We start from the raw sequence: 13,158 nt of genomic DNA on the forward strand, positions 1-13,158 counted from the left end.
ATCTCTGCTCTAGGCTTATAATTCCTTAACAGCAAAATGTGCCCATAATCCATAACAATCAGGACAAGAAAGTGAATTAAGTCACAAAATACAATACCGTATGTCTTCATTATTTCCGGTCTCTGGATCACTTGCGGCGTAATGGCCAACCACTGTTCCAGCTTTCAAACATTCTTTTATATCCAAAATATATATTTTAGGATGGAATTCAGGCCCTTCATCCACATCTCGTACTTTAACAACAACAACACAAGTGCTTGTAGAAATTGGTCCCGAATTCGGTGCTAATACGTAAGGTACTTCATTATTCACAACAATTTCTAATCTTCTCTCCTTGGTCTTTTCATAGTCCAGTCCCTAGAAAATATATTACAAGATTTGCTACAAGTTAATAGAGTTCCATTCTAAGTTATAATCATGGAAGTACAAACCAGCATTTTTTTAAAAAAGCAATTTCCTGTTTAGCAACAATTTGAGGTGTAAGAAAGACAGGAAGCAAAGTCAAATCTCTCTCTCCTTTTTTTTCCCCAATTATAAATTCTGTTGAAGAAAAAATGTCCATCTCTATGCTTCTGTTAATACAACAAACTCAGAACAAACAGCAACACAGAATCTCTAACAGTGCTAATCTAGAATGCCATTAATTTTTAAAAAATTATCCTCATCTCATTTGACTTTAATGAATAATTTTCAGATCAGGCCCATGCAAAATAACTGTTACACCATCACACTAATCATTGAGTGTTTTTAAAAAAAGCTTAAATGCTTCTGATTCTATCTCTTTGCCATTGTTGCAAAGAGATAGAATCACATTGCAATTGTTTTATAATAAAATAAAATTTCATCAATAAAAATATTTTATTTGGCTCCAAGAAGCCATTTAAATTAGGAATAAGAGGGAGCTTGGGTAACTTTAATGCCCTGGATAAAACAAATAGAACCTGTAACAAAACAGGATAGCATAAAGAGAGTTCCATTTATGATTCCTTTTCTCCAGTCTAGTTCCATGGCCGCTAAGCAAGTTCAGGTTTGGTTTTTTATTATTTCTTTGCATTTCTGCAAACCTGCTCCTATTTCTTGGGCATAGCTTTGTGTCATGAAAATGATAAGAGGCATGACATTGGAAAACCAATATAAAATATTCAGCCATGAACTTGGAATAGCGTAAAGAAAAACAGAGTGTATTCAAATGTTCATAAAATAAAAACTACATCAACTTCATAATAAAAATAGTGAGAAAACTAAAATATGTAGTCAATACAGCAAACACAACTACCTGGAAAAATTCAATACCGAAAAATTATTGCAACTGTAACTTTTAAGGAAAACTATACAACTACAGTGTTAGCAGTGTTAAAAGTATCATGAAAACCACTGCCACTTTCAATACTGGAAAATAGGACTGCAATTCCCAATAGAACTTGAAGTAAAGGTGGAAATATATATCCTGTAACATTTTGCATAATCCTTTTCCTTATTACCTTTTTAATACATAAGGTACCAGTATTTGAATCCTGGTTTGTTTCAATTTTAAAAGAACCATCTTCATTTCCCTTTACAATACTGAAAGTAGCATGCCACGCTGGAGTTCCCCGTACGTCTTTGTCTATCGCTCCAATTTTCGTTACTTCTGCATTAACTGTGTTTTCAGGTATAAATACTTCATACTGAAATTAACAAAAATGTTCATAGATTAATTTCATTATACAAAGTTTAAAAGTATCTTATTACTCAATCAATCAATCAATTTTATTACAGAAATAGATCAGAGACCAGAACAAATAAAAGCACTCAGTGAATATCCAGTTAAAAACTCTAGAAAATAATAAATAAAATCTATATTAAAATCCAATCTGTTAATTACACATGGCCTAACTGTACTAAACTGTGATGCCTGTAGTCAATTAAATACTAAAATGCAAAGGAATAAGCAGTGCAAAAGGCTTGCCATGTTTGTTGTATAAAATAGCCATGGTGGATTAGACGCGTGTTTCTGATGAATTCCCAGTGCTGCTGAGCAGAATCTAACCACCTGCGCTGTAGCTATGGACTGTTCATCCTTAAGCAGCCACTGGAGAATGTGTCAGAACAGCCAGGATACTAGCAATTATTATTCTAAAATGCAATAATCCCAAGCAGCATTCTATTTGCTTTTGTGCATAATAATACAGACTACATCTAAATCAAAAGACTATGAATTCTTGTCCTGCCTTACGTACAAAGCCAGGTGGGTAACCCAGCATCATTCACTCTTTCTAAGACCTAGGAAGAATACCAGAACAAATTACTACTGAAATCTTGCAACAACAAAAAACACTGCAGAGACTTCTCCCGGTTATTGCCAGGAATCAAACAATGGCTTGAAGGAAAATAAACAAACAAACCAACCAACTTTCCCAATTACATCTCCCCTCCTTTAGTTAGCTCTATTAATTATCTCAAATTTTAGTTTTGTTATATATTATTTGTAGATTAAGACATTTCAAACTAAACATGGAAGTGGTTTGGGGGAAAATCATTTGTTTTCTCTGCAACCAAGAGGACAGGAATCATGGCTTAATAAATAAGTTAACTTGTAGGTTTCCTTGGGACAATCCTTTCATGTCAAGTTTTTCTGGCATAGCCAGTTTACAAATTAAAAAACAATTCAATAATCATATCAATATTTGAGTTCCATGCACAGATTTCAACTGTGCTTATTTATCTGTCAAAAATAAATTCGGGGAGGGGATAGAAAGGAATTAGGAAACAAAAAGCTCAATGGAACAATTCCCTGCACCATCTCCTTATTAGGTACAGAGTATACATTCCCATAGATACAAAGGGGAAGGGAGAGAGAACACAACTGGATTTGCAAGATCATTTTATCATAGCCAATCTAAACTAGTCTTTACTCCTCTATAGAACTTATTTCTTGGCTTCATAAAGTTGCCATAAAATTGCAAGTCTGGCTGTGCTCCCCCTCCTATTTTATACCTGTGGAAATTAGGGAGGTATCGGTCCAAGGTGTTTGCATACAGTACGCTTTCTACATGTGCCAGACATAATGTATGTTTTCCTTCACATCTCTTTGGATGAAATGGATCTTTCCACTCTTCCTCAAAACTATTCTTTTTACTCTCTATACTAGGCTAACCATATAGGGATAGATTAAAACATGCAGGTTTAGACTCCTAATTAATAAATATATACACAATATGACATATGTATATGTAATGAAAAACATTAAACAAAATTAGTTTGAACATGTCAGACCTACCACACCATGTTCGCACATTGGTGCATGATCATTTACATCACCAACTTCAATTACAACTGTTGCAGTGTTGCATAAACCAAAACTCTGGCCTCCCATATCTCTTGCTTCCAGTAATAACGTGTATCTATCTATTTTCTGAAAGAGAGCATTGTAGACATCAATATTGTTTATTCATTCTTAAAAACCAAATGAATTACATACAATTTATAAATATATAGAGTAATGAATCACAAGGGTTTTTTAAAAACTATGACTATTTTAGAAGTCATTATAGAAGAGGTCAAGTTGGGTAAGGCTGCAATGATTTTTATATATTTTTATATATTGTTGCACTGCCAATTACATACCAATGACAATTTCTGTGAATTTCAGAAATCTGTTTAAAATACATCTGACTAAACGTAAGTATGGCAGAAAGAGAAAAATTGCTTTTACCAATGTATTATTAAGGGGCATGCTCTTCTTCTATTCACTCTGTGGAATGAATAGCCTTACAACACAGAGAAGGAAAGGTCCTCTTTTAACATTGTAATTATCTCAAAAGTATAAGCTGTCAATATGGCAAATCACCATCTTCTTCCTCAAACCACTTACTATTGGGAATTTCTTCTTCCAATTCTATGCCCTTGGCTAGCAACTGACTTACCAACACATTTCCAAGCTTCCATTTGCTTCCCATACTCTCTTTGAAAGTGCAGCCCAAAGAATTTGCATTCTCTTTGACTGTACTTCAGATACAAATATTTTATCCACCATCTTTCAGTCAAGTCAAGATAAAGGACACAAATCCAATTTTGTTAGCATCATCAATCAAACCTGTAGCATGCTTAAGAATTTGGTGGTTCAAATTGGCTCCATGATCAATAAAACTTTTGTTACTAAAGAAACTGTACATTCCTTAAAACCATTTCAGGTCTATAGTTTAAAGGAAAGATTCTGGTTCCAAACCCTCTTTAAAAGTTGTCCCTGAAAATTGCAAAGGTAAAGAATAACATTAGGTTTCAGGGGTAGGGAATTACCTCTCTATCCAAAGATGGAGTTTGCAAAGTAATATCACCAGTATCTGCTTGTACAGTAAATAAAGAGCCACCTTTAAATGAAGCAGGAGTTTGTCCCACAATTTTGTATTTCAGTTTAGTGTGCAGGGTGCCAGGTTCATCTCTGTCTGTTGCAGTCATTTGCCCAATGAAGGTTCCTACATGGAAAAAAAATGCAGTGGTCTACCATAATATGCTTCTTACAGGATTATTAGAGAGTTAGCTTCCAAATAGTATTGTATATATGCTACTTATCAAGTAATACTTAAATTAATACAATAAGGACATTTCTAGTTGCCTTTAAGTTGCCCTCGTTTCTACGATTTCTCATCAATGCAGTCTTGCTCGTTTTACTACAGCTGTGATTTATCATACTGCATGAAATTGGTCACATTTTCATCAACAACACTTAAATTTAAAACTACTAAAAGAATTTTGTGGAAATTATTTATTCAAGTACAAGCATATAATGTTTAATGAAGATTATATCCATTTGTGATTGTCAATTTTGCTGCAATGTTACAGTGGATTCTTAAAAATAAATAAAATTAAAAATATACAGCAAATTAATAAGAAGTTTGATTTCACTGTTGACATTCAGTGCAATGCTCGAAACATATGATATAAATAGAAACTTTCATGTTCTAATCCTAACCTTAAATAACAGAAGCTTCCTTAGTTTTTTATTAATTGAGTCAGAAAAAGGTCCAATAATGTATCAAACTGACCCAAATCATCAGAAACAAAATTCTATTGATTAGAGGTTTCAAACTGACAGACCATGCCCACCCCAGCTCCGTAAAGGGAATAAAGATCATGAAACATCATGTGACAGCAATGTGACATCATGTATTTGATACCCGTGCTATTGAGGATCCAAGGAACTTCAAAGCAGTAGAGGACAATAGTCTCTGAGCAAAAAAGTGAATCAGATATTAAGGTGAAGATATTTTCAAGATAGAAATGGTCATCTGTGACTGTTTCCAAGATAGAGAATTTTACCTTGAAAATCCAAGTTAGAGAATTGTATGGCTTCATTCCACATAAAAAATATTAATAGCTATATGTAATTTGTATACTTTTATTTATTAAACAATCCAATTCCAAAGAGTTGATGTAATCATTCTTTTAGAAACCAGGTTCAGTTACTATTCAGTCTTCATTGGCTGAATCTTATCCATTAAACTGCAGTCCCCAAAAGGGATTAAATTGTTAACAGAATATAAAAATAAAATGTTCTCAAATTATATGTATGCTTACCAGATCTGCTATTCTCTAAAACACTGAAAGTAACTGTATCAGGATTAAAAATTGGAGGATTATCATTATCATCCTCAATTCGGATTAAATGTACAAGTGGAATCTCTGGTGTATAGCCATCTAATGTCGTTGCATAGCAAATTATCTGTAAAAAAGAAACTATTTTAATTTGTTATCTATGCAGAGTTGATTTTCTTTGCTGATCTATTTTAACAATTAACATGATATACTATTACATTCCTTGCACATTAATATTTATTGAGTTACATATTTAATTTGCACACAAACAGATTTCCATAACTCTGGGCAGTTCACAAACTAAAAAGCAGCAGAAAAAACAACAATAAAGCCATATGATAACAAAGACAAAAGATGACAAAAGTGTGCAACAATGAAATCATTACAGATTGCTCAGAAGGACTTCAACCGTCCTAGCCCAAAGCCTGGGTAAAAAGTCAGGTTTCACTACCCTATGAAACATCAGTAGATTTGGGGGCAAACAGGGCTTCATTCCAGATTGCAGACTCTGTGACAGAGAAGGCACAAGACTGGCATAGATTAAATGGCATTATTTCGCTGAAGGAATCCAGAGTGTGCCACCTTGTCAGATCAAATTATCCAGAAAGGAAGAGAATAACCCATTCCCCCATCACTGTCATGAAGTCAGCTCAGAAGGTCATGCCAGTGATAACAAAAACCACTGAGAGATCGAGAAGCATATAAATGTACCATCTTGGCTCTACCATAGGACATCTAGAGTGCAACCAGAACTGTCTTTTTACTAAATCCCAGCCTGAAATCTCACTGAAATAGGTATAATCTGCTTCCTCTAGAAACTTAAGGACAACCACTTTCTCAACAACTTTCCACAGAATTAAAAGGCTGGAGTTTGGACAGTATTTACTGAGAACCATCCAAGGGCAGCTTCTTGAGGAGAACATGCAAGACCTTTTCTTTCAAGGCAGTAGATACCATCCCCTCTCTGTTAAAGAGACTGGCGCCTCAGCAAGGACCCAAATGCAGGTCATCTCCCTGATCACTTTTATGATGAAAGGACTCTGATTCAAGACACTAGTAGCTGAGCTGACAGCACAGAGAACCCTATCTACTTCCTCAGGTGTCAACAGCTGAAGTGTATCCTAGATCGCGTCACCGAACATGTCAGAGTATATTTGAATGATGCTGTCCATCAGATAGCCTGAATAATTCTTACAGTGGCCCAACAGATGTTCCCAGGGACCTTCCCTTCCAACAGAGATCAAGGGATCTTAATCAGAGCTGCTGAATGGCAATCAGCAAATGCAATAAGGGTGGAGAAATAATAATAGCTTAGCAGCCTGGTTCTTCTTGAAACGTATGATTAACCTTAAACAGAGTCTCCCAAGAGATGAAACTGCTTTTCTGAGTTTCATAAAATCTAAATTTTCTAATAATTAGCAACATGAACAAGTCGTACTTAAGACCACTCCTCAGCATTCCAAATTTCTTTATGTCCACATAATCATGTGATGGTGATCCAGGTTCTTAGCTTGTAATTATGAGATTGGAACATCCAGCAATCACTCTGACCTCTTTTTTTGCAGGATCAATGGGGAAACCGTAATGGTGACCATGTGACATTCTTGCTTAATGACCCATGGTGATGCACTTAACAATAACAACTAGAACTGCTGGAATTGCCACAGTTAAGTGATTTGGTCACATGATATTGCACTTTACAATCACATTAATTAGCCAGTCCCAATTGCTATCATGAACTGAGGGCAAACCTGCATTTTAGAAAATGATAAAATTATCATTCTTACCTGAAATTCCTCATACTCCTCCCGATCTATTGGGCAAGTAACAAAGAGATTTCCAGTTTCTTTTTCAATGTAAAAAAAATTCAGTGGTGGCTGATCCACACCAGGACCACTAATGGAATAGGTAATGTTGTATTTTTGAGCTGTATCAGAAGATAGCTATAAAAAAAAGTGGGAGGGAAAAGGAAAACATTACCATGTCCTACATCCCAGAACCGAAGTAAAACAATCCTCCCCTCCACAGAAAATATCAAAACATTTAAAAAGTATTTAATATAATGCCAAAAGATGATAATATAGTCCTTCAGGTGTTGCTGAATTGTAACATCCCATTTCTCATTGTTTCAGATAGCAGTTAAAATGAATAGGAGTTGGAATTGAATATCTAAAGGGCTACATATTGCCCACATGTATTAATTATATATTGTTTGCTTTGATGTACATTAAGAAGGCAAATATAAATATATAATATGGTTTTAAGGAAATTTAAATATTATATATACTGCAAATAGTTGTTGTACAGAGAAGGGGATAGTTAGAGATAAATATCTATAATTTCCTATTTTTCCAAATAACTTTTCCTTGCTTCCCTTTTTTTGTACTTATAAATAATAAATAATAATACAGAAGGTGGTACTTAGTTCAAAGATATAGACTTTTTCATATTACAAAACAATTCAATGCACTTTGCAATTTTTAATCAATATTATATTAAACATCAACTGTATAAGCGTGTGTGTGTGTGTGTGTGTGTGTGTGTGTGTTTGTAAATTAAACACTGATATACATTTGCTATTTGGAAGGTTTAATCTACTTTAACCATTACAGCAATAGCAGTACACCTATCAAAACACACCTCAAAAATTACAAAGATTATTGATGATTTAGATTGTAAACTAACTAGTCTTGCTGCTCAACTTTCCTTTATTGTGTTTGAGAACTATGTCAAACTAGATATTTACCACAAATATCAGGAAAATAATTTAAAAATCAATCTCTTGTAAAAGCTCTTAGAAATCTCAGCAGGCACCACACATACAGCAACTAATCACATTAGAAACTGCAAAATCAATTTACATTATTGTGCTGTTCAATCAGTATTTGAACAAGGAGATGAAGTCTGTCGATAGCTTCAACTCATAAAACGTGAGTCAGATATAACTAGTATTTATTTAACAAGGACACATGAAACAATGTGTCATAACTCTTGGGAAAAAAAGCATATATCCTCAAAAGCAGAATTTCTTTAATTGGAAATAGAGTGATAAGCAAATTGGTAATTTTATTCTTTCATTACAGAGTTTGGATACACCAGTCTTCTAGAAAGGTGTTGCCAAAACAAAAAAGGAAATTAAAAACCAGATTTGTATCATACTGTGGTAACATTGAAACAACTTGAATAACAAAGTAAGTAAGTTATATCAGCAACTATCTGTACAACTTTTTATGTAATTTGCCATTTGAGCAATGATGAGCAAGTTATTACTAATATTTGTGTACATGAGACTAGTTGGATTACATATAGGTTGCTAATAGTACATATTCCTACTTAAAATAGGAAAAGGAAGCTTATTAACTTACCTGCTGAATTTGCATTGGGAAAGGTCCCAGTGAATTTTCCATTATACTGGTTGGTACAGGAGCCCATCTTCGTTTACTGCGTCTAAGAACTATTTCTCCTGTTTTGTGTGTCTAAAATCAAAAGATATACAAATAAGCAACAGCAATCTATTTGCTAAATATGTAATTTATTTTAGTATTTTCAGCCGACTTCTTCACTTATATTTTTCAGTGGCCCAAATATACTTTTTCAAGGAATGTCTTTACTATCATCATTCTTTCTCCAACACAACAATTCTAACAAGATAAACTAAGAATTTATCTTTCATCTCTAGCTAAAGGGATGCTAAAAAAATTCTGTTAAGAGTTATATATTCTAATGACAACTTACAGGAACTGCTAGGCAATCAAAAGAAGCCATACAGTGTTGTCTCTCTATTATTTTTCTTTGTTTAATGTGCTTTTGATACATCATACATTCAAACATTGCCAAAATCACAGAAGGAACCTCATGTCAAAAGACTCTCACTTCATTTCATCAGTCAAAACTCCTAGAAGAATGTTTTGGTGTTAAACATTTTAACTAATTCAAATTTCCACAATATGATCTATCCCCATCAGTGATTGGCCAATGTTGATTAATCTAAAAGTTACTAAGTTTGGAAGAGCTGATTTACATATGAATGAGGATAGAGAAGCCAAAAATCAGGATTGTCTTAGAATCTGTTATAGTCAATTAACTTTCATAACACCTAATTCCAAACCACTTACTTTTGGAGAATGTGACAGTAAATTAACATGGATTTGCTTTTGTTGACTATTCTGCAAATGCTTGAGTAATATGGTGAATGTTTTCTTTCCAGAAGGCAAAGAAACTGCATTTGTGGTAAATATAGAACCATTTTCCAGAACTATGAAATCAGGGTCACTGGTACTGATCAGGTGAGGAGTTCTAAGACACCTTTTCAGGTTTACTAACAAAAAAAATGAAAAGAAAGTTGTAAAGAATTGTTCTCAAAGACTAAAGATACATGTATATACCCTAAACTTTTTACACTGTGTACGTAAGTGCATTAAATAAATCAGAGTATAGCAAAAATCTGATGTAATCCCCATAGAAAACATATGTGTAAATCTAAAATTAAATAAACTGGCCAAATGTCACAAGATTTTAGTCTTTTAGATGAGACCATGTAAAATTTCAAGCAAGAAAGAAAAACCATTTAGGAATGCATAAAATTCCAATATCCTCTGTATAACTCTAGCTTTTATTTTTTAAATGTATTGGCACCCAGAACTTGAAAAAGGTAGGAAGATGGGATTGGAAAGCATATCATATACATAATACATTCGACCATTGATAAATAGTTAGACATACGAAGAAAAAACTTAAGGAATCCAGCTTTAAATGTCTATTGTCACCTATTTATTCAGCTTGGCTTATCTCTAAATAATAAATCTTAAATTATTATCATGTCTGGTTAGATATTGCTCAGAGATGCTAAGTTGGAGCAAATGAATTGCAGAAAATAAATAAAATGGTTGTTGGTATTCCAAATATATGCCAAGATAGAAGGAAGTAAATAAATAGCTAGCTCCCTTTAATTTAGGTAAAAATTGTAATTTTAGTACACTTTCTTCCAAGCTGACATTTGGTCTGTTCATTAGTGTATTTTTTTAAATTTAGAATCCTAATATCTTGCTGAGTTTGCCTAACTCACTCTTTAATAAGCATATTTAATATCCTAATACTCTTTAATCAGGAAAATTCTCTTTCAAATACAATATGGTTTACTTGAAAAAAAATCTTGGTATAGGGAGAGAGAGGGGAAAAAACAACCACAAATATTAGATTCTAATTATTATATTTAAGAAACTTGCCATTTTCTCACCTTGGCCAATTAGTGTGTCTGGCTTTAGTTTTGGAGGCACATTTAGGGTAACCTTTTTACAAGCTTCACAAGATAAACTTAATACCTAGATGGGGACAAAAGAATTTGCATTCAATTATATTTGTATTGCAGAATTATAAATAATGGAAATAAATTGCACATCCCTGCTGCAATTTGCCAATTATTCAAAATAGTAAACATGAATTATGAAGCATTTATAAACAAGAGAAAATCTAGTCTTATTTTTCCATATAAAAGAATTTGATGCATACTACATCACCATACATAGAAATTTCCAACACTATGCAGAAAATAGATAAAAAATATATCTAATGTATTACAAGTAAAAATTGCAACATGTCAGAAGCAGAAAAAATTAATAAGACTCCATGATACTCTCATCCTACATATTCTTATGAAGCAGAATGGAAGATCACACAGAAAGTATGTATACATTTAGAAGAAGTCCCCTAACTCCAAGTTTGCTTAATGTAACAATATCGTGCAAAACCACAAAGTTACTGAAACAAGGAACTAGCTATGTTCCCATATACAAGGGTGGATATGGAAAATGACAGATGGTGTAAGATAACAGAATAATCAAATGTATTTCTCCTTTTCTCTATATATATGTTATTCTCCTTTTTTGGTAAAACTTAATAAAAGGAACGCCCCGGCCTAGTCTGAAGTCATGCTATGTATAAAAGTGATGCCTCAGGAAAAGCCAGGGGTTCAGAATTTGCCATGCTAATGCTCTGAACCTTGTGCACAAATAAAACCTGTATTCTCCAACCTTTCGTGGTCTCGTGTCCTGATTTGGAAGCAGGATTTGCTGCAACACTTTATTTTATGTATTTATTTATTTTAGATAATTTATACAGCCGCCAATAATGTATTAAAAGAAATTTTAAAAAGTAAAAAATAATAAAATGAAATCCCCACGCCTTTCAAAGTTTAATAACATTGTTTTAATACATGAAGATAGAGACGTTTTATAAAGCATCATTACTTGCAGAAACAGTTGCACAAAATTATGTTTCCATTACAGAAAGGAATGCTATAATTTCCATCAATTACTAGGGAATACAAACCACATCACAATAACATTCCACTGACTTCATAGGGAAAATTAATTTAGGATAACATAGTACAGGCAAAGTAACCATGTATATAGTACGTTTGGGCAAACAGTGAAATCAGTCAATTCAAGCAACACATCGCACATCGAGGGACATAATGCAAGGCACAAAAAATAACAAGGCCTTATTCTTCAATAGATTTGGAAGAATATACTCAATTCTTAGTTGAACCAGAACTAATTTTTCAATTTCTTTTAGGGGAGTCTTGCCTACAATATAACTCATTTGAACAGAACCATTGCTTGGGGTTAAAGAGCCTGTAGACTGGGCGTTGGTAGAAGTTACCGTGAACGCCCTTTCTACCTATGCTGAGAGAGAGCCCAGGATGGGTTGACTCCTACCTATGATGTCATAGCTGAGTCTGTACTAAGATATAAAAGCCAGCCCCCGGGAGAGACCCCAGCTTTGGCGAAGATACTTGACAGACTGAAAGGTGTCTCTGAAAGCCCAAAATAAATACAGAAATATGTCTTACCCTCTCCGGACGAATCAGGGAAGGGGCTGGGCTCTCTCGCAGCATAGATAGAAAGGGCATTCACGGTAACTTCTACCAGCGCCCATTCTCCTCCATGCTGCATCAAGAGCCCAGGATGGGACATACCAAAGCTTGCATGTCCACGGGCGGGTCCTCGTCTGGCTCATCACACCAACTGTGGAACCACGAGGCAAAAGCATCCAGATGGTAGTGTCTGATGAAAGGAGACGGGGATGTCCACATGGCCACACAACGAATCTCCTCCAAGGATTCTTGGGTCACCCAGGCAGCAGAAGTGGTTGCGCTTCTGGTATAGTGTGCCCTCAGACCTCGGGGAACCGGAAGGGCCGCAGCTTTGTAGGCCTGCTCAATACAAGACCTGATTTACCTGCTAATAGTAGGAGAAGAGGCCTTGTACCCCAAGTGGGAAGAGAAAAAGGAAACAAACATGGCTTCCGACTTCCTGAAGGAGGAAGTGCACTTAATGTATATTCTAAGGGCCCTTCTTACGTCTAGCGTGTGCCACTGCTGCTCTAAGTCATGGTGCGGGAGAGGACAGAAGTCAGGCAAAACAATGTCCTGGGACCTGTGAAACCAGGTGTTAACCTTCGGAATAAATGAGGGGTCCAGATAAAGAACAACCCTATCATCATGAAAGGAACAAAGGTCCTGTCTGATGGAAAGAGCAGCAAGCTCAGAAACCCTCCTGGCAGAAGTGATGGCAACAAGGAACA

At 34.6% G+C, this 13,158-nt stretch overlaps 1 protein-coding gene across 2 annotated transcripts in view; it reads right to left on the bottom strand.

Moving 5' to 3' along the window:
* The window catches only part of LOC113435456 (desmocollin-2-like), a 31,294-nt gene that overhangs the window by 8,138 nt on the left and 9,998 nt on the right, over window positions 1-13,158 (bottom strand). For both annotated transcript variants that reach the window (XM_026699257.2, XM_026699258.2), the window contains exons 2-10: window positions 10,811-10,895; window positions 9,690-9,892; window positions 8,940-9,050; window positions 7,362-7,517; window positions 5,557-5,701; window positions 4,279-4,454; window positions 3,260-3,394; window positions 1,482-1,667; window positions 98-357 (exon numbers count right to left, since the gene is read on the bottom strand). In XM_026699257.2, the coding sequence (XP_026555042.1) occupies window positions 98-357; window positions 1,482-1,667; window positions 3,260-3,394; window positions 4,279-4,454; window positions 5,557-5,701; window positions 7,362-7,517; window positions 8,940-9,050; window positions 9,690-9,892; window positions 10,811-10,895 (1,457 nt within the window). The remainder of the gene's footprint in view (window positions 1-97; window positions 358-1,481; window positions 1,668-3,259; window positions 3,395-4,278; window positions 4,455-5,556; window positions 5,702-7,361; window positions 7,518-8,939; window positions 9,051-9,689; window positions 9,893-10,810; window positions 10,896-13,158) is intronic.

Source organism: Pseudonaja textilis, chromosome 3 (assembly GCF_049901715.1).
Source record: "Pseudonaja textilis isolate UNSWEBS1 chromosome 3, rPseTex1.2, whole genome shotgun sequence".
In the NCBI taxonomy this organism is placed as follows: domain Eukaryota; kingdom Metazoa; phylum Chordata; class Lepidosauria; order Squamata; family Elapidae; genus Pseudonaja; species Pseudonaja textilis.